Source organism: Coloeus monedula (genome assembly GCF_965178545.1).
Source record: "Coloeus monedula genome assembly, chromosome: 11".
NCBI lineage: Eukaryota > Metazoa > Chordata > Aves > Passeriformes > Corvidae > Coloeus > Coloeus monedula.
In genome coordinates this window covers 1117011-1138418 of record NC_138791.1, presented here as the reverse complement: position 1 = coordinate 1138418, position 21408 = coordinate 1117011, and the positions used below count along the sequence as shown (strand labels likewise).

Below are 21408 nucleotides of genomic sequence, written 5' to 3'. Positions count from 1 at the left end.
GCTACCCCTGGCAGCGTGCGAGTGCCGTGTGCTGGTTTGTGTCCCAGTGATGGTCCGGGCTGGGTTCCTGCTCCAAGGAGCCGGAGTTGCATGGATGTGCTGGAGCCCAGCTGCCACAGCCTGCGGGTGACAGCGCCAGGGGCTGCCTGGCCCCGGCAGATCCCGGGCACGGGGCCACTGTGTCCCACTCTTGGGGCACGATTCCACAGTGCCATTTTCTTCCAATTAAGCACTATTGGTTTCTTTTGTGCGTGTTTTGGGATTTTTGCTGTAGGTCTCTTTTTTCCCCTCCTCTTTATTCTGTGGTTTTCTCGTATGAATGGCAAGTGAAGGCTGTTTTAGTGTTGACTCAGATGATACAAACACATAGCAGGGCTTTATGTCCAGCGTTTTTATTGATTCAATGTCTCAGCTTTGGGCTGTAGAAAGGAATAGCAAATGGCAGTTCATTTCTGGCTGGGGTTTCTTACCAGTAAGTGAAAGGCAGAGCGTGGAGCTGTGTGTGAGTGTAGAAAGTGTAACATCTATAAAATAAGACATGCTTTAATGGCTCTTAAACTTGAAGATTGAATTCTGTTCTCTTAGGAAGTGTATGCTGCAGATACAACAGACACACGCCGGGGGAAAGGAGAACATAATTTGGTGTTGCAGTGAGTTTGTTACAACCCAGTGGCCCACTCCAAGCCTCCCTCTCCCTGAAGTTATTACAAAGGATTCTGCTGGAGGTGGGGATAAAGCCAGACGTTAAGGTTTCATTGTGACCCACCTTTGCTGTTTAATGTCAAATCTGACGTTTTTAAAGCAAACCAAAAATAATACATTGGATACTATTTTTAAGGCAAAACCCCAGCAAAATGTTTGTCATCAGGTTCCAAACAGTTCCTTGCTTAACTTTAACAATGAGCTATCCATTATATGGTCTTAATTTATGGAATATTAAACAGTTTCTGGCATTACTGTGCCCCTGCAGGAAGAACAGATGGTACTTTTGAATGAGTTTTGCTATGGGATAAAATGTTCCAGGTCTTCAACAGATCCTATCTATCTGTAAGAAAGGAATAGCATTTGTGTAAAGTAAACAAGATAAAGTCAAACAACTCAAAATCTTCTACTGAAGGAAAAACAGTGCCTCTAGGCTGAGGTGGCAGTACAGATTGGAAAGTAATGTGGAAAGGTACTGCTTAATATCATTTTAAAGGTGAACATTGGATGAAACATCCCAAAGAGGAAATCACATTTATCAGGCCTCAGGAGGCAGTGGTCAGTATGTGAGGTGGTCAGCATGTACTGACAGTGGCCTGTGTACAGCAAGAGTGCATTACATCTATAATTGGGTAGATGGCCGATGGCTTCATCGTGCCTCCACACATTGAAGACCTGTCTTGATTGATTTATAGAGCATTGGCTCTCTGAGAAGAGCATGGAAACAATGAAAACCCAGATCCTGACAGTCCTTACCGTGCCCATGTATAATGTGGCCACCCCCACGTTACTGAGAGGAACATCTCCATCAGGATGCACATCTTGCATCCTTCATAGAAGTTTGTCTTGTAAGTGAAGCAGAGGCTTGGCAGAATTGTGAGAAGTTGCACCACTTTCCTTCTCCATTTTTATGGATGATCAGGAACTGCTAGATTGATAGAATCCATCCAATCCATTTTTTTCAGGATTCTGATGGGATTCTTCCAGTTGACCTCCAAGGGAATGATTGCTTTATCCTCCCTGGCCACTACTGTGGTCCACATTTGGTGAAGGAAGCACCAGTTTGTTTGTGCTTCTTACAATTCTATAAATTTTGTTTATATTGCCCATAGAGTTCTTTGCACAGTGGAAAATCACAGGCTCTTCATCTTTATCTACCCCAAAGTAAGATAATTAATCATGTAAAGTCTCTGTGTGGTGCATTGTTGTGGACTTCCCATCCCTGGAAGTGTCAGAGGCCAGGCTGGATGGGGCTTGGAGCAGCCTGGGGTAGAGGAAGGTGTCCCTGCCCATGGCAAGGGGAGGCTCTGGATGATTTTTAAGGTCCTTTCCAGCCCAAACCAGTCTGGAATTCTCTGGTAAAGCACACAGCAAAGGGACAATCCATCAATCCCAAACAGTTTATAAGGGATATTAATGGCCCTCTGAAGGCTTACCCACCCCTCCACTGATTGTAGAGAATCTCATCAGTGAGGTGACTTCTAGAAAACTGATGTTCAACTGCACCTGTGATCTCCTGAGAATTTAAACTCACAGACCTCTTTGTTCTGTTCCTGCTCTTTGTCATTTGGATCCCCAAGACCATGGTGTCAGCCACTCGCTTTTAGAACGGAGCCTACAAATTCCATGTACTTTATATTACTGAAATCCAGGGAAAACCTTGCCTGTCCCAGCCTGCAGCTCAGTCAGCTGGGAGTGCACGTCTGACTGGGCTGCCAGCGTGTTTCAGTCACGGCGGGGTGAGGCAGGGCCGTGCCCCAGGAAGGCTCTCTGCAGGTGCCCCTTGCTGCTCAGCCGGGCTCAGGGCAGTGCTCCTGGGAGTGCTGGCAGGGGAGACTGGAAATACCTCCCATTGCACTGCCTTTGCTTTCCGTGGTGGGGTTTTTCTTTTACTTGTATTGTTTTAAATACCAAATGTTCTGTGCTCTTGGGAGACTTTATTTCATCTCTCCTGTTAGTAACTTTCCATCTTGATTTTCCTTCTCAGTCATGGGCTGGACTGTGCGTAGCTAATGTGGAAGGAGGGACTACAATCTCATTCTTCTTCTGTTGTACTAAGTATTTATTTTCCCTTGTATTAATTACCTTTACGCTTACAGGATTTCCTCAGCTGGAAAATAAAGTAGTTTCCTTCCCTTCCAGAAGATCATTGACCAAAACATAAATATGTATTTTAATGTGCCAACACCAAACAAATTGTCCATACCAGTCAAGAGACCACTTTAGGTGGAGTATTGTTTGCTGTGACAAAAATCAGATTGAATTTACTGTTTGGTCAGTGTGTTCAACAAAACCAAGATGATGTTAAAGGAAAAGAAGTATTCTTGTTTAAATTATGTGCATGTCTATAAGGTAACATATAAAATTACTCAGTCAACATTTTCTGTTCATGCAGTATCATCTGGATTGCTGGGATTTCTGTTTTGAATGTTCCACCTGTAGTTGCAAGTGGTCATGGGTTTAGTTGTATTTGGTGATGATCAGTAACTTAAAACATTCAAGAGTATGGGTTGCACATTTACCCAGCAGATCACAGTAACTTTCCGTGGTATTAGAAAATGTAATGTATAATTTACAAAATAAACAAGAGTTGCTTTTCTAATCTCGTTCTGGTTTGTAGAGTGAATATGGTACAGAACCACAAATTATTATGAACACAAGAACTGCACGCGTGCATCTGAGGGCAGAAGCTGTCTCAGTGCATTTGGACACTCAGCAAACTATCACTGGGTATGCCAGCTTGGGGTTCTGCTCAGAAACAGAAAAAAACAGCACTCCTGTCTCCAGGAAATTATTCTGCAAATTAAGGTTACCCCTTGGACAATTTGGATCTGGTCCATACCAAAGGAAGTCAAGATCCAGGATTCCAGATCTACTGCAGGCAGAAGTGTTGTGCACCTTCCTTAGACAGCAAAAGGATGCCAGGGATTGCAAGAAATGTGTGTGTTTACATGTTTCTTTATCTGTTTGTGTTGAAAATCTTCAGCAAGAATTAATACTAGATATTTTGCTTGTAGCAACCACCCACTTCATTTTATAATGGCCTCTAAATAGCTTCAAAACTACTTCAGCTTGGTTCTAGATAAATTTACTGCCTGTAAGAGAACAGGTCTTACCACTGAAGAAGTGAACCAGACACGTGCTGTGATACCTCCTCTGGAGCACATCTCTGGATTCCAGTCTGCAGTGAGTGGGGTGGCATTCCTGGCCTTGGCATCTCCTGAAGGATAAATAGGGCTCCCAGTGCTCTCCATCTGATTCCCTCTGGCACATCCCCAGGCTGCAGGAGCTCAGCTCTGCCTGAGCCAGCAGGGCAGCATCAGGGGCAGGTACAGTGGATGGAGAAGGTCGCAGGCAGTGTGTGTGTGTGTGCTGGGGGCGTGGGACCCTGCCCTGTGCCATCACCCTGAGGACTCGTGGCCCCCAGTGAGGCACAGCACAGTTCAGATTCCAAACCGGGGAGTCAGGCAGCAACTCTGCACTCCTGGGCAATTCTTTACAGCCTTTGGGTGTCTGTGAAAGACAGAGAATGCTGTCTGTCTGTGAAACCCGAGGTGGAGGGTGGGAGGTGGTGCAAGTGGGGCTTGTGTTAGCTCCACCTGGCACTGTCGTTGTCTCTGCACGATGGGCTCTGAGCTGGAATAGCAGAGCAGGCTCCTTTCCTTTTCAGTTTGGTATCCAGCAAACCAAATTAATTCCATTATCTTTTATGGAAAGTTTGTGCAGGAACACTTTGGATTGATGGATTACATCTGTGGCTGCTGACTGATTAGCAGCATGATAGATGCAGCTTCATTTACAGGGATTTACTTTCATTCATGAGGAAAAATTGAAGGTTTCTTTCCAGCACATTTTTTGCATTAAAACTGTTCAAAGTGCTCAACAAATGGTAGGCTTTGATTTCCATTTGTTTAATGCCTGTGGTAATTAACATTTCTATGAGAACATTTTAACCAAGTGTTCTAGTTTTTCCTCCATTAAAATAATAATTTTTTGCTTTAGCTAAAGAATTTAATTAGTATATATAATACCCCTGATACAGGCTTTCTTTTGTCATCATATGAGGGGAAACTGTTCCCAAGGAATGATCACTGCTGCTTTTTCTGGATTTTATTAATTTATAATTGGTAATATGCCTTGTGGTACATCCAGTCCATACTCCAGATATGCTCTTGTCTGCACTCCATGGAGGGAGAGAAGGTACATGCATGCGTGCTGAAACAAATCTGAGTTCCTTTTCTTCAGACCAAGGATACATGGGCAGATGCTCAACCAGATTAATTAACTGGGCATTTTTCAGTGCAGAGTTGCAAGGCTGGATCCTTAACCCAGCCTGCTTTTTTGGAGCTGGTTTTTAAATCCTGTCTCCTTCATGGCTTGTAGAAAACCCTAGGGCTGGGAATGAGGAAGAGAGGCTGAGCAGCAGCAGAGCAAAGGAGATGACTGTTTGTGATCCTGGTTCCTTTTCCTGTTGGGAGATGCATCCCACACCATGGACGTGTCCATGGATCTGCTGTGCAGGTTCAGGCACAGACTGGCTCTGGCAGGAGAGGTTCTGTGCAGCCTGCCCTGCAGTGAAGCTCAAAGATTTTTGTTCAGGCTTACCTCAGGTAGGTCTTAGAGGCAGAAGGAGTGGTCAGGACAGTTGTTTCTTCTTGCACTGCTCCTTCTTGTTCCTTCCTCTCACTCTGCCCAGATTAGAGCACAGCAAACTCTCAGGGTCACAGTCAAGAGCAGGACTGGGATTATGCCAGCAGTAATAATGTGCTCAGGACTGCATGGTGGGCTGAAAATTTTGTAAATGACAAATTCTGGGAACACTTACTGTAACTGAGAAAATGCAATCCCAGTGACTCAAGACAAATAGTCCCTTGAAGTGAGAGATGGAAGTGAAAATGAGAGCAGTGATGCCTCTGAAACCTGAAAGAAGTGATAGCCCAAGTGATGGATAACTTTGAGCCAGCATTTTAGCTACAGGAAGTTAAGAGTCTTCCTTCTCCAGTTTCCCCCCAGCATTTCCCCTGAGGAATAGCACAGAGAATGCTGTCTGTCTGTGAAGCCAAGACAGGGGTGTCCTGTTGTTTATGTTGGGGCAGAGCACAGGCAGGAGTGGGTGTGCAGAGTTCACCTGCTGTCACACAGCCTCGCTAGGTGCCTGTGCAGCTGGAGCAGCACAAGATGTATTTTCTCAGCTGTGGAGCAGAGCTTGGCTAAAGGAATTGGTTTGTTGCTACAATTGGTTGCTGAGAGCACATTTATTCTCTTGAGGGACAGATCTGGATGCTGTTGAGTCACGGAGCAAAAGAGTTTCATCTTGGGTCCTTGTGGGACTGCTACAATGTGAGAAACCACTGTGCCTTTTGAGTGGCATGTGTCAAGATTCACCATCTCCTCCTGGAGAAATCCTGACTGTAGGCAGCAGCTGTGTGTGGTGTGGGTCAGAAGAGATACGTGGACAAAGCTGTTGTGGAGAAACTGGGAACCAAGTTAGCAGGATACTATAAAATGTTCACTACTGTACGTGCTCCTCTCTTCACACCAACGGCGAGACTTTCACCATTAATCACGATAGTGACACAAAGTCAGGACGCAATTACTGAAAAATTATTTGCTACAAACTTACTGTATTGACATTTTGTTTTGACACTGGTTTGGAATTAGTTGACAGGCTGAAGCAAACCCCTCTGAGTTACTCTGGAGTCTCAAATCCAGTTCTTCAGTCCTGAGGCTGAAGCTCAGGCGATGGAGGAGGGAAGCACTGCTCCTCTGGCTGGGAGCAGTGCTGCCTCTCAGGTACGCTGTCAAAAACTGCCTGGCAGCTCCCTTCAGCCTTCCCTGTATGAAAACTGTTGTTAATTATTTCCAAATTGCCACATGGCAGCGCACAGGGCAGGAAAGGCCACTTGCTAAGCTGTCAGTGAAATAGTAGGCTTTCTTTTGCCTAATTTATATTTTAGATGGGGGTGGGGAAATTCTTAGTTTGAACTGCTCCGAAAGAGCTGCCTGAAATAGGTAGGGAGTGCCCAGATGTTCCAACCAACAGCACCTTTCCCAACAGAAGGTCTGTGTTGCTGTCAGTGCTCAGGGCAGCAGGGCTCAAAGTGCATAATAGAAGACTGGATTAAGAAAAATAAACAAACCCAAAACTTAAATCTGCTGCTTACAGAGAGTTCTAAGTAGCACCAGAGTTCTTTGATGGAGGAAAGAAGAAATGGGGAGAGGGGATCACAGAGGGAGTGGGAATGCCATCTCAGGTTTTGCATGCCACTGTCCCTGAGGCTGCAGCAGCCCTGCAAATGGGAGCTCTGTGAAACAGTGGGAAGGGGCAGGGGGCTGGAGCATCCTGGAGGAAGATTAGAGAACGGAAGCAGAGAGAGAGAGAGAAATCTAATCCTTGAAAGGATATATTTGAGGGGCACAGTTATGAGATTGTGCAGGGGTGCGCTGTGCTTGAGTTACTTTTGGTGGGAAATGGTGAATCTCTAAATAATGGGGAACTCATGGAAACTAGGGATTTGTTCCTCCTGAAAGGGAAGAGAGGAGCACAGCTCTTGAAAAAAATGAGAAAAAATTCTTTCTTTCACTGATCAGAGCAGCCTCCAGTACTGACAGTGCTCACCTGAGCCCAGAGCCCATGGCTGGTGCTGGCTCCTGGGCAGGGCTCCTGGGAGCTGTGCTGCCCCATCTTGAGGCTGTCTCCACATGTGTCCGGCTGCTCAAGGTGCTGTGGAGCTCAGGGACCTGCCTGCTGCCAAAAGAGCTCTCTCTGAGCAAATTAGTTCATAACTTATGAGCTTTGACAAGTTTTTGTTGGCTGTGCCTTGGGAAACATTTTTGAGAGGCTGTTGCTGAGTTTGCTTTAATCTTTCCCCAGATTTCTTTGGCTGGTGTGGAAATAGCTGGATTATTTAATTGTGTTTTTGAGGAGTATATATAGTCACCTGAAACTTGATGATGTAAAAAGAAGAGGAAAAAAAAGTGCATCAATAGCAAACACGTTTATTTTCACTGCAGTGTAAGAGTTTGGCTCCTTCTGCAGCAGAGCTGTGACCCCGGCCCAGCTGCCAGGAGCCTCCTGTGCATTGTCCGGAGAGGAACCCGGCCCTGGTCAGTTTGTCAGGGACCCCTTGGCAGAGCACTGGGCCCAGCCCTGCTGCTCTGGTCCCTGCACAGCGCCGTGCTGAGCTCTCTGTGTCCCATGTGAGCCCTTCCTCTCCAGCTCCTCGCCAGCTGCTGTGCTCCCACTGAGTCACTTTGGATCTGCTGCACCGGCGACTCCCAATGACACAGAATTTCACTCCTCTGGAATCCGAGTACCTGCCCTGTTGTTTTGGGCTGGGCTGGGGTGAAGGGGAGCACTGGCACACCAGACCTAAGACATGATTCTCCCCTCCCCAGCTCTGTCATTCCCTTGGAAAAAGGCTGCCTTCACTCTCCAGGACTTCAAAAACGCCTTCAAACGCTGCACATTCTGAAGAATAAGTCCCAGAGCTGCCTGGTCACTTCTGTTAATGCTTGGCTACTTGAGCTGAAATACCTCGGGTGATGCTTTTCCATTACTGCAGCGTGTCAGGTTCCTGTTTGGATTTGAGCGTGGGGAATGTCCTGGAAAGCTTCTGGAGCATCTCTGCCCGGGGGTGCTTCTGCTGGGAAGGGAGTTCTTATCGGAGTGGCTCTTGGGAGACTGCATGAGTTTTGATCCCATCCTGCTCACTTCTTGTTTGTCCCGCTCTCGAGTTCGCTGTTGAATTAAGTAAAAATCCTCCAGACTCCCAAATGTCCATTTTTAAAAGCTTTTCCATGAAAAGGGGGTTAATGATAACTGATTTCTTATTGAAAATAAAGCTGAGGAAAACTGCCTGCAAAAGATAATGACCCCTGAACATGGGCTTGTTTAGCCAAGAACCAGAGCGTTGACAACTCCGGAGCGCTTTACTTTCGATAACAAAAAGCAGCTCGTGTGATTGGGGTTTAGCTTGGGGTTTATCCTACCCCTCTGCTCCTTCTGCCCAACGCAGGTGCCCCGAATGGGAAGGGTTCAGCTCCGAGTCCATCAATGAGCAGGCAGAGATGATGGGCCCTGGGCACTGAATGGTGCACAGGAGCAGCGAAGGAAACGCTTCTCCCTTTCCATTCATCCTCCTGGTGAACAGCAGTGCAGTTCCCTCTGCGAGGAGAGCAGCAAGCCCTGCCAGCAGCAAGCCCTTCCAGCGCCTGGTGAGATCACAAATTTCCGGATTGAGAGGGTGTGAAAGGAAGATCTAATCCACGGGCTGGCACAGCCCAGTCAGGAGTTACGCGGCTTAAGGGGTTTTTTCCTGGTTTTCATACAGGATTCAAATACTCTCACAAATTTCCATTTTCTCTTGCCTTTAAAAGGGATTGTTTTTAAATTGTTATTTCCTTCCGTCCCCTCCCTTCTTCCTCCCGCAGTCTAAACTGTGACCGCAGGCAGTGAGGAGCCGCTGGCAGCGGCAGCAGCCCAGAGCTCTGGCTGGGAGAGGTGTGAAAATGCACGGACTGGGGAGCTGCATTCCCCCTGCTCTTCGGGATGCGTGTGCTCATGTGCTTCTGCCTACTGCCCTGCTCTCTGCGGGGCTTTCGCCACTCTGAGAAGAGATTCAACATCACCAAAAGATTCACCAGCACAGAGCAGGGCTGTGTTCGGTCCCAGCTCGTGTACAGCTCGAACCTGGAGGGCCAGTTTCAGCTGGCTGGCACTGGGAAACCAGGAGAATCGTTCATGGCAGCTCTGTGGGCTGATGAACTTGCTCTGTGCACGGGTGGCGAGTGCCAGCCCTGCACTGGCTTTCCCCCAGCTTGTTTCTTTGTGTGTCTGAAACTTGGGTGTGGATTCATGGGCAAGCTCAGGGGCTGCCCCCAGTTACATCAGGCTGGCATCTGGCCCTGCTCACTCTTCCAAAGTAGAAGATACAGATCAAGCCAGCGTTTCTGTTATTGTCATCCTCAAAAATGGCAGTTTAGTGAGGGACTGAGAGGTGGGACAGAGAAAAGAACTGTTCCATCTAAACCTCTTCACAGGGATCTGCACCTGGTGAAATCACAGGTACATCTTCAAAGGTGGAAGTCAGTGGGTTCTCCTGCAGTGCACTGGATTTATTCTCTTTTCTGCTCTTTGTTTATCAATGGCTGCTTCTTTTTGTTCAGTGAACATTTGACAGAATGCCGTTGCTCCCGTGGTATCTCCCCCACATGTGCACACCTTCTGCATGTCTCTGGGGCAACCCTCACACAGAGAGGTTGTGTTGTGTGAAACCTTTGAAGGAGAGTGCCTCCTGTCACCTCTGCCTACCTAGAATAAGCTTTCTGGTTCAGCACTGAAATGAAACCATCTGGAAAAAGAATCTCCCAATAAAATGCTCCTCTTAATTTGAAGAAGTTGCACATTTAAAATGTCTAGATCTTCTGTGGGAACACACTGGTTTCATCAACATTTTCGAGTAATACGACTGAACAATTTTAATCAAGTCAACATTCTTCCTTTTGGTTTTATGTTATGGCTTTGATTGAAGTAAATCACTTGGAGTATATTGTTTTGCAAAAATGTCAGAATTTATAACTTTTTGGCCCCAAACTGAATTGAAATAAGCATCTTGAAATCTTGTTTTATTCCTCTGCCAGGAGACAGGACTATGATGTTTTTCAGCCAGGACTAGTTATAATTTTGATGGCTGCTGCTGTTAGCCTTGGATGTCCCATCACACAGATACTGGGTTCATCTGCTTTCCTTTTCCATGAAAATGTGTGCCTGCAGCTCATTCTTACTGGGACTCTTTTTAAAGCTGGTTTTCCATAAGGTGTCTTTACTTTGCCTTTCCTAGGAATACTTTTTGAAGAAGGAATCGGGGCACAAGGAACAACAGTGGTCTGACCATCTGCTGTTCACTGCTGGTTTACCTCACACGTTTGCTTGGGTAGAGTTTGAGGCACTCAGTCCCAGTCCAGAGCATTGTCCCTCCCTTGCATGGGCACTCCTGCTTGCTCAGGAGGTGTTTTGAGCACAGGAATATAACAACATCTTCTTAAATAATGGCCCAGTAAAACCCAGTAAAGCCAACACAGTTGGCCCTTGAACCAAAGGAGAGCGGGATATTCAGGTTAGGAAATTCCACAATGGACATGAATGGAATTCTCCTGGGCCATGAAGCAGTGCATGAGGGCTGGCACGGGTGGCACATGATTGCCTTGCTGTAGAGCTCTGTAAAGCTTTCAACAGAGCCTTTGAAAGACTTCTATTTGAGGCGTGCAGGGCTTAATTTGTCACCCAACGAACAGCAAAAGTCAGTGACGTTGGTAAGGGTGGGTGAAGGGCACTGGGGAGAGTACAAAGAACCAATTCTCATTTTAGTGCAGCCCTTGTGTATTGCCCCAGTTGTGTAAAAGGACATTGAGGGAAGCATTAAAATAGTTAATGGAAACAAATCCTTGCAATAACATCTGCTGTATTGAACTCCCATGTCCTACAGAGACAGTGTATTTCTTTTACCCTCTTGGTTCAGACACCTTTATTTACAGCTCCAGCTTTTGATGCCATTCCCAAGTAATGAGCTGCTGTCTCCAGAGCACCGTTGCAGTGTTGGGGAAGGGCACGGATCCAGAGGCGGGGCACATCAGCTGCGGGGGCTGGCAGGAGCACAACTCTCGGCTTGCAGGGATGCGGGCTCGGTGGGGCTCAGCAGCCGTGTCTGTGCTTCACTCAGAGATGGTTTTCTCTGTGCTAAAGCAGAGGCTGTTTCTTTGATATGCGAGTTTATGGGTTGGGGGGAGTGATGGGTGTGGGGAACAGATGGAGAAAGCACAGGGAAACGCAGTGGGTTAAAGGAATAAAAAGATACTTTTGTTGGAGTCATTACACCAGAAACAAGGAGCCTCTGATGAAGGAAAGTGAGCCTGAAGAAAGGGAAGGTTGTGGTGTCATTCATGGAGGAAGGGTTTATAAGGATTTCAGCCTTATCAGTTCAGCTTGAAAACACAGATGTCGAGGAATGTGGAAATGGTGGGAAGAGAAAGGCACAGGGGGACTGAGCAGGGCAGGGAGCAGAAGGTGTGAGAGGCAGGGACAGGGCTGGCCATGAGCTCTCTGGGCTCTCCGTGGGCGAGAGGCAAGGGAGCAAGGATGGGAACAGAGGAAGAACTGGCGGTGATCTGGACAAGCAAACAAACCCTTGGATGGAAAGGGGTGTGGGTGAGGGGGGCAGGAGGTGACAGCACAGGGGAGGGCCACCGAGCAGCTCCTTTCACAAGAGCAGGACTGTCCTGTGATAAACCCTCAGCTGTCCTTGAACCTGTAAGATGTCACTGACTCTCTGCCTCTTGCTTCAGCATAGGGGTCAGTGGAGTTTCTTGCTGGGAGTTGGAATTTGTGCCTGCGGAGTTTTGGGGAACCTGAATGCCTGAGCAGGGCAGCCAGCCACTGCTCCTGGGGTGTCCCGCTGCCTCGGGCCCCTTCCCTGGAGCTGTGCCCCCGCAGGGCAGCACAGGCTGGCTGGGCTCAGGGGTGACACACACGAGCTCATCCCTTACCTGTCCCACAGGTGATGCTGGGCCCTGCTTGGTGCACACCGAGGCTGCCAGACCTGTGCCTCTGGCACCCAGGTGGCCCGTGGGGTGCTGCGGCTCTCTGGGAAGCCTGATGTGGAAAAGGGAAGACGGGCCAGGGCAGAGCTGAGCTCAGTTGCCTCCCTGTGGGCTTTACCCAGGGGACACACAGGCACTGAAGCATTAAAGCCAGGAGGTACCATGGGAGGGGATGTGGCGAAATCCTGCTGTGAGACCCTTACAGAAGGTATCTGTAGTTGTCCTCCCCGTCATTATCTCCCAGCTAAAGTAATGTAACAATTACAAATTTGGATTACCTGGAAAAGCTGCTGAAAGCAGGATAAATTATTCATTCCCAGGCTGCATTCTGAAGAATTAATTTCAGCACCACATATTGAAAATTCTCTTTCATGAGAAATAGCCTGGTTTTGAGAGCAGTTCTGAAAAAGTGAGATTCTTCCAAGCCACTCTATTGCATTTTCTGACAATTATGTTTTTCCTTCAAACACTCTCCTTTAGCACACTCAGCTAATACACTCAAATTAGCAGTAGGAAGCCTACGTTTGTAAGAATTCTATCTCTGCACAACGTCCTAAAGGAATTGGGATTCCAGGGCAGAACTGTGGAAATTCTGAGCACAGTTAGTCCGTATCTTATCGGAACAGGCACGCTTTTCCCACGGCCTGGCCGCCTGCCAGAGCGACCGAGCAGGCGTGGTGGAAGCCCCCTCTGAATGGGAGAAGTAATCTTTCTGAATGGGTTTTCTGGCACAATTCCTGTTGCGTGTGTGGTTTATTGTTCTGGGTGATGTGACTGTATTTTACCCCCTAGATAAGTGTTTTAGGGTTGTTGGTTTTTTTTATGATGGGAGGGGTCCTGGGAAAATAATCAGATTGCTGGTTCAGTAAAATTCTATAGGCAAATTGTTTTCCTGTTGTAAGTGGTTTTCCATGTTAATTATGTATCTTTTTGAGGGTAATTTTGATAGAAAGGACAACGGCTGATTAACCCTTGAACTTTTCCACGCTCAAAGGGCTTAGTAATTAAAAAGAAGACCATTTTCTCTTCTTCAGGGCATTTTAACAAAGTGTTACTACACCAATTCACGTATGTATATATGTATATTGTGTGTTCATACTGTAGTAATGCACTAAAGAGTACTGCTGGGGTTGTCAAAAGTAAAAGAAGTGGTTGCCAGTGGTGGCACATCCTCGGTTGTTGTAAATGTCCTCAGTGAAGCTGGAGTTGATCCCTCTGTGCACCACAGTCCTGCTGTGGAGCTGTGCCAGCCTCTGTGAGCGGAGGATCCAGCCCTCAGTATGTATTACAGGATAGTTAATGCGATGTGTAACCACAAAGTAACCGCAATACACAAAGAAGTTCTATTTTAGCACCGCTGGAGCAAAGAAATAACTGCTAATGCTGAAGACTGAAGTGCAAAAGATTGCTCAGTGGGGGAAGGAGGCAGGAAAAAATGCGTATTTTGAGTTAACATGTGTACAGACAAATTCTCACGTCCCAAGGCTAAGTTTTGTCTATAAAAATTCCTTAAGATTTGAGTCTTTGTAATTAAAACATAAAGAATAATTATCTTAAGCTCATATCTTCAGAGGAAGAACTGTGTATTTACTTATTCTCTGCCAAAAAATCTTTTTAGCTGGAAAGACTAACAAAAAGGCATTGAAGTATAAGGAAGGGCCTTCTTTTTATTGAAATATATATGTTTTGTCAACAGATTCAAAACAGAGCAGTCACAACCATTTCTTTCTTCCTTTCTTTTTCAAAATAGGGGTGGGGGAAGCATCCAACTCCAAACTTAGTGCCTATAATGCTTGGAAGACATTATGATTAATTTTTGTCCTTAGGTTTCCAGATGTTGGATGTTGTCCCAACTTTTAAAGACCTCTAATGTTTAACAGGATATGTGCTGAGTGTAGTCTTTGTAACAGAGTTTTCTTTCATAACTCTAGGATCTATGAGAAAAGGTAACTCAGGAAACCACTGCAGATTCGGAGCTGAACCCCCAGCCTTCTAGGAAAGCAGCCAAGGTTGAACGTGCGAGGTTGGACCGGAGCCGTGTTCCTTCGGGAGGACGATGGCCAGGGCCCGGAGCTGGCAGCAGAACCCTTGGAATGCCCTGCTCCTGGTGCTGCTGTGCTCGGGCAGCTGCCGGGCGCAGAGGGACTGCACGGGCGCCGAGTGCCAGCCCCTGGAGAACTGCATCGAGGACGTGCTGGAGGCCGGCGAGTGCTGCGCCACGTGCCTGCAGCACGGCTGCACCTGCGAGGGCTACCAGTACTACGACTGCGTCAACGTGGGCTTCGTCAACGGCAAGGTGCCCGAGGGACAGTCCTACTTCGTGGACTTTGGCAGCACGGAGTGCTCGTGCCCCAAGGGAGGGGGCAAGATCAGCTGCCAGTTCATGCTGTGCCCGGAGCTGCCCCCGAACTGCATCGACGCGGTGGTGCCGGCGGATGGGTGTCCCCAGTGCGGCCGCATCGGCTGCCTGCATGAGGGCCACAAGTACGTGGCGGGGCACACCTTCCACATGCCCCCCTGCAAGGTGTGCCACTGCCCCAACGCCGGCGGGGAGCTGATGTGCTACCAGCTGCCAGACTGTGACACGTTCGCCTTGAACACGGCCAGCCCGGGGGATGCCGAGGACGGCGAGCCCGAGAGGCACTACGACGATCCCTACAGCTACGACCAGGAGGCCTCCGAAGGAGACAACACCCAGGTGGAGTCTCCAAAAAAGTACAGGAGTTACTCGTCCGTGGAGCACGAGAGCCTCAGCCAGGAGCAGGGTGAGGACTATGACTACCTCGCGTCCAGCATGGCTCCCTCGGCGCTGGCCCTGGCTGACGCCTACACCGAGGGCACGGCCGCGCCCGGCACCACCGCGCTGCCCAGGGGCCCCTCCGAGGTCCGCAGTGCCACGGAGCGCAGCGAGAGGAGGAGGCTGCCCCGCACCACGGCGGCCTCCCTCCAGCAGGTGACACGCAAAGAGGCACCAGCCACCACCAGGGCTCCTCCGCAGCACACCACGGCCACCACCGAGACACCCCAGCGCCTGGAGGAGCTGGAGAGGAGACCGAAAGGGAACAAAGAGAGGCACGAGCAAGAAAGAGCCCCCCACTCCAAAACGAAAAAGCATGCCAGGAAGGAAGAGCCAGAGAACAGCATGTATCAGGACTTGAAAGAGGTGAACTTTACAGAGCCGAGCTGGGCAAGATCATCCCATGAAACCCTCGAGGGGAATGATTTCCCCAAGGTGAAGTTCAGTGCAACAACCTCTCCGCCTGTTGCTCTCAAGGAAGACCGTAGCCAGTCCTCCCCAAAGCAGTCCCAGACGCTGTATCGTTACCATCCCGAGGAGGACGGGGACCCCAACTCCATCCACGCTAACCCCAGGCTGCCAGAAGGTAAGAGCTGCTCCCAGTGTAGGTGTCTGGAGAACTCTCACTCACAGTAGCGTTGGTGCACATCCTCTGGTGTGTTGTTCTTACTGCTGCACGTGGCCATGGAATCAAGCAAACCACCACCAACCTTCTTCCATCCCTTCAGGAGGTGGTTTGTGTTTCATTTCACAGAACAGGTACCATTTCACTGTTGCCCACCTTGCTGTGATTTCACAGACAGTGGTTGGGGTTTTCTGGCATTTTAGCTTTATTTCAGGTGATGATTTATTAAACTGGCATTTTTCTTCAGTTACTTGCTTTTAACTTCTGTTGTGATGTTCAAGAGACATCTTCCTCTGCATAGAAGGATTTAATTAGTTAGCTCCAGTTACCAACTCAGTAATCACATTTGTAGCTTTTGTCTTCTTCTGGGAAGGAAGTGAAACAGTTGTGCTTTCACCTTCTAAATAAAAATATTTAGAGCACTTGTAATATTTATCCCATGACTGAAAGCCTGTCTAAGCTCATTAGTTCAAGAACTTGAGAGATACACCCAAACACCCCTGAGGACTAGTAGGGAGAAAAAGGACTGTCTCTTGCTTTGTGTTTTCTTGGGGCTGGAAGTTTATGATGTTTATGATCAACTGTGGCATGTATACATATTTCCTTCCTGCCTCTGGATTCCTCTTGACATCTGCAGGGAGTGTTGATTATATGCTTTATGCAGTGCTCATTACTGTAATGAATGCAAACTTTGTCGCTGTAAATTAGCACACATACAGCTCGTACTTCCAATTCGTTTTTCATCAAATCAAGAGCAATACCTCCTCTTTCAAGATGCGGCACAAAATGTTCCCACGAGACTCAGCTGGAGGATGCTTGCAGAGAATACTGATTAGTCCCTAGGCAGTGGCATTTCTCCTGTGCTGTGTAGGTAGCCCTTAAACATCTTGAGCTGTCCAGTCCATCTCCTGGGGAAGGTTAAGGCAGATGGGAGGAGGAGAGCAGATTGGGAGCTGAGACTCTAAGTCCCAACACAAGCAGCACCTTGTGACTGTTCAAACAGAAGGTGTGCCAGGTCCATGGATGGAGATGGCAACTTTTTCCTTTTCCTTTGACTTCCCTTTATTTGTTCCAGCCTACCTCAAAATCTGAGCTGAGCCATGCACCAAGGCTGTGTATGATACATGGGCCTGTTTCCTGGTGCCACATTAAAAAAGAAGCATTTTTAAATTAAATTGCCTTTTCTTTTTCTTTCAAAAAGGAAAGATGGGTGGAGCACTCTGAAATTTTCAATGAGAGGGTTTAAGAAAGTCTGTTGCCGTGAAAGTGTTCAGCAGCAGAGCTGAGTACTGCATTTCAGAGTCTGCTTGGGTGATTTCCAGTCTGTGATTCCTGGGAACTGCTTGGCTGAGACAGGTCTGGTTGGGGGCTGGATTAGGTTGAGGCTCCTGGAGCAAAATGTGATGGATGGCATGTCAGGCAGGAATTGTTCAGCTGACAGAAGCAGGCTTGGGGATCACTGGGTGCCATTTTCCCCTTAGCTGACATACCTACGATTTCCTTTAAATATTGCAGAAGTAGAAATGAAAAATAAATGTCCCTTGGGAGCACAGGACTCTGACTGGCCGTAGATGCTGCAGCTCTGAGGCTGCTGTTTCCCTGCCCCACGGAGCTGCTGCATGTTTTGGGAGCCAGCACCAGTGCCTCCACCCACAGTCACTGACCAGTGGGACCTGGCCAGGCAGCCCCTGATCTGCCCCACCATTCCCATCCGGAATATTGGTGGAAGATCTGTATGGAACTAAGAGCCCTCTCCAGAAATGAGGGATCTCTCTTGCCATGGCTAGCACCAGCGCTCGTGCCCAGGGATAGCAGTGTTTCCACTTGTTCTGCTGGTTTAATTGATGTGGTTGTGATTCATGTGAGTAGCTCCATATGTTTCAAGTAATAAAACACATACATCTTGTCTCTTGGTGACTCCTGAGCCAGTGGTAGAGGGGGAGTGAAGATATTAGTCAGACTTGAAAGAAAAATTAATCTCGCCTCCAGATACGGAACGAAAACATAAATTTTGTGCATGTATTTCCAACTATAAAATGACGGAATCTACCGGAATTGCCAAATAACTTCTTTTCTCCCTTCAGGAATCGTCAGCATGATGTAAACTGCAGCAATCCCCTGATTTTCAGAGCCTGTGAGGCTGTTGTGTTGTTCCCTAATGAGGCTGCAGTCACTCTGGCAGTGTGCAGGGTTTTGTTCGACCAGCTCTCAGCAGAATGCTCTGGGGTACATTTCTGTGCCTTTGTGGCCACTTCAGGTTTATTTTTATGTTTTGTTTAGTGTTTCTTTTCCCGCAGAGTTTAGAAAAGTTTAGAGAACCATGGGAGCTTCCACAGAGGCTTTCAGCCCAAGTTAGGTGGCTGTTGCATTTGTTCCTCCTATTTAGCTGTATGCTGGCTCCAGAACTCTGCTGTGGTTGGATCCTGATGCCTTTGGTTAAAAACCTGGCTTTATTACTTGTATTTTGTATATCTCGCATTGGTTTTATATGTAGCTGAGTTTTCATCTCCCAAATCTCTGCTGGTTCATACGTGATCTAATGGTGGAAGCAACATGGAACACTTGGGTGCTCAGGAAAGGTTAACTTTGTGTTTTGGTTCTCTTTCTCCTTTTAGCATTGTTTTTTCATCTTGTAGTATTGCCCTGTGTTCACACCAGCCAGCTGAGGTGACCCCTGTAGCATCTCCTCTCGTGGACTCTGGTAATTGCCATTTGTTTGGGGATTTTCCCCTCTCCTTTGTTGGCTGCTCTGAGCTTTGCTGGACCAGCCCTTCTGCAGATGTTCTGGTGGCTGCCTGGGGCAGCAGCAGCACTCACAGCCCCAGGGAGGAGCGTCCCAGAGATGGTCCCTGTGGGAGCTGGATTCTCCCTGTGCCGGGGGGGAGCCAGGCTCAGCTCTGTGGGCTGTGGCAGCCCAGGGATGTGCTCCTGCCTCCCCCAGGGATGGTGCCTCCTGCTCAGGGGTCTCCAGCCCCCCTGCTCCGTGCCAGCCCCAGCATTCCCTCACTGGGGATCCGATCCGCTCCAGGTGAGTGCTCTGGTCACAGATCCGGAATAGGGACTGAGGAGAACTTCTGCAGCAGCACATAGGCCCTCTGGAGTTCTGTGCAAGTGCTGGTTACTGCATTCCTGAAGGAGCTGTAAGTGTACAGCAGAGGTAATTACTCAGCTGAGAGAGTGTAAATTAAGTACTTTCACCATGGGAAGGGGTGAGATTAATGGAGACTGTTCTCTTTATACAGTCTCTCTCCAAATATTGATCTTACCCTGTCACTTACTGCAAGAGCAGCAAACAGGGGGAGTTTTAATTTCTGTATTGCCTGTTTCCTCATCCTAAAAATGCCCTGATCAGGGGAGGGCTGCCTAAAACATATTTCAAGAACTTATTGTCAAATTCTGTTATGTTTTTCCCACTTTCTTCCATTTCCCCATGCTCTGGCAGTAGAGTGCTATTCCTTGGATAAATGTAACTCAGGTAGCATGCAGCCTCATTGTGAATGTTTTATGATTTGCATTCTGGTTTTGGCAGGCTCAGCAGCAGTTTGGGTCTAGCTGGAACTGTCATGTTTCAGAGTGGAGGTGGTTTTCCACTTACTCTCCTCCACAGTTGGTGATTTTTTTTATGGTGGTGGCTTTTAGAGATAAAGATAATTGTTCTCGAACTGAAGTGAATTGCACCAATTTGTGAGCTGAGATCAGAGGATGTGAGAGTGGCATTTATTGCAGGCAAATCCTCATCAGGCAGGAGCTACTGGGAGGCTCCTGTGTAACTTCTGGGGATGTAGCTGAGATCTCAACCAGCTCACGTGCTGCGTGTGTGCTGATTCTGAAACTCATGGAGAAAGATGACCTTGGATTTCCAAACTGAGGACAAACAGATCCATGTGCAGGTCCAGGAGTTGGACCTGATGATCCTTTTGGCCCCTTCTGACTCTGGATAATCTGTGATTCTCTGAAAGCAGACCTGCAGTGAGGGTTTCTGAAGCATCCCCTGAGCACACCCAGCTTTGTCCCTCTTACTGCCACCATAAAAAGCACTGGAGGTGGGAGAATCCCTGCATGGTCCTTCAGACACACACACTATTTGCAATTACTTTGTATTTTTTGCTATCAGGTGAAGTGTTGTCTCAAATTCCCTTGAATTACCTCAGGCTTAATCCTGTGTTCTTTACTTTATCCCAGTCCTTTCTGTAGCAGGAAGAAATCAGCTTTGAGCACTCAAAATAGGATATCTGAGGAATAAAAATAAGCCTCAGGAGACTGGTGTTCGAAGAGAAAAAGCCTCTGGGCCAGCAGGTGTGAATCAGCATGAATTGCAGCCCCGGGTGACAGTGTTCAGTGGTTTCTTTGGTAGCTGAAGTTCTGAGGTGGCACGAATAGGAAAGAGGCAGGCTGAGAGACTTGCAGAAGGAGGAAGACAAAAATACTATAAAATTAAAAAGTGGCTATCTGTTCTGGCAAAAAATGGCCTTTGTACTTTATTAGGCAGCCAGATGCTAGTTCAGGAGGAAAAAGGAAAATAATTTAACCATTTCTGTTAATGAAAACATCCCATGTAGGATGTGGGGGGGCTGATTCCCTCATGGCTGCTACTGCACAGCCTTCCCTGGACCCCTTCCCTTGTCACCTCAGGCATAAATTTGGGAGCAGAGGGTGCGAGGAGAACCCAGACCTGCCCAAATGACACACGGGAGTGCACTCAGAGTAGTTGTCTGCAGACTCTGAAATAAACAGTAGCCAAGGTATCCAATGTCCAGGCACAGACGGCCAGGTGTGACCTGGCTCTCTGCTTCCCAAGCTCTTGCTTCCAGTGGATGCAGCAGTAGGTCTGTCTCAGGTGCTTGGAGCAGTCCCACGTGAGGAGCTGGAGCAGGGATCGGCGGCTGATGGAGCCCCCCAGTCCAGGCACGTAGGCAGCAGCAAATCCCAGTGTCCAGAGCTGTCCCAGAGTGTGCTTTTGGGGTCACTGCTGGTGCTTTGGGGTTTGTGCCTGGGGGATGTCTCTGGACATGTTGCTGCATGGCTGCTGCTTGCCTGGCTGTGTTTTGGGAGCTGCTCTGGGTCAGATCCTGCTGTTGCTTTTCCAGCTGGCTGGGCTTCAGGGCTCTGCACTGGGAATGTTATTCCTTGCAAGAATTCCCCTGTAGAGCCCAAACCCTCCTCACCACAGCCCTTCTTCCATTCCTCACGTGTATCTTCCTTCTAAAACTGAGATATTAACCACAGGTTGTGAGCTCCTGGCTACCAATACTTTCGTGTCAGGCTTTCTGGGGCTGTTTTGGTCCTTATCTAAAAGAGTATTTTAAGCTGTAGCTGTATATTGAACCAAGAGCTTGTGGTCTTTAGTTAGAGAGTATAGTTTAGGTGATCCTTTCCAAGCTGCAGAGATCTGTGCAGTGGTGCACAAGCCTGGTATGCAGAATGCCAAGATTGGATGCCATGCTTTGCTGAAAGTGGTGTAGACTGTCACAGTCAGATGTCTGCAGACATTTAAGAGCCAGGTCTTAAGTTCTTCTCTTTTCAAACCCCAGTACCTGCCAGTCTAGTAAACAGAGATGTGTGAGAAGGTGGCTCTCCATCTTCCTGTGTTACTCTTAAAGTTGGGGTAACAGCTCCTCACTTCAGTGTGAATCACTGGGGACCTGACAGGCAGGTACAGTCTGCAGGGTGGGACAAACGTGTGTTC

General features: G+C 47.9%; 1 protein-coding gene across 1 annotated transcript in view; it reads left to right on the top strand.

Annotated features, from left to right (window-relative positions):
- The window catches only part of FBLN2 (fibulin 2), a 94129-nt gene that overhangs the window by 12386 nt on the left and 60335 nt on the right, over nt 1–21408 (top strand). The window contains exon 2 of the mRNA XM_082288623.1: nt 14232–15683. Within this exon, the coding sequence (XP_082144749.1) occupies nt 14357–15683 (1327 nt within the window). The 5' untranslated portion in view covers nt 14232–14356. The remainder of the gene's footprint in view (nt 1–14231; nt 15684–21408) is intronic.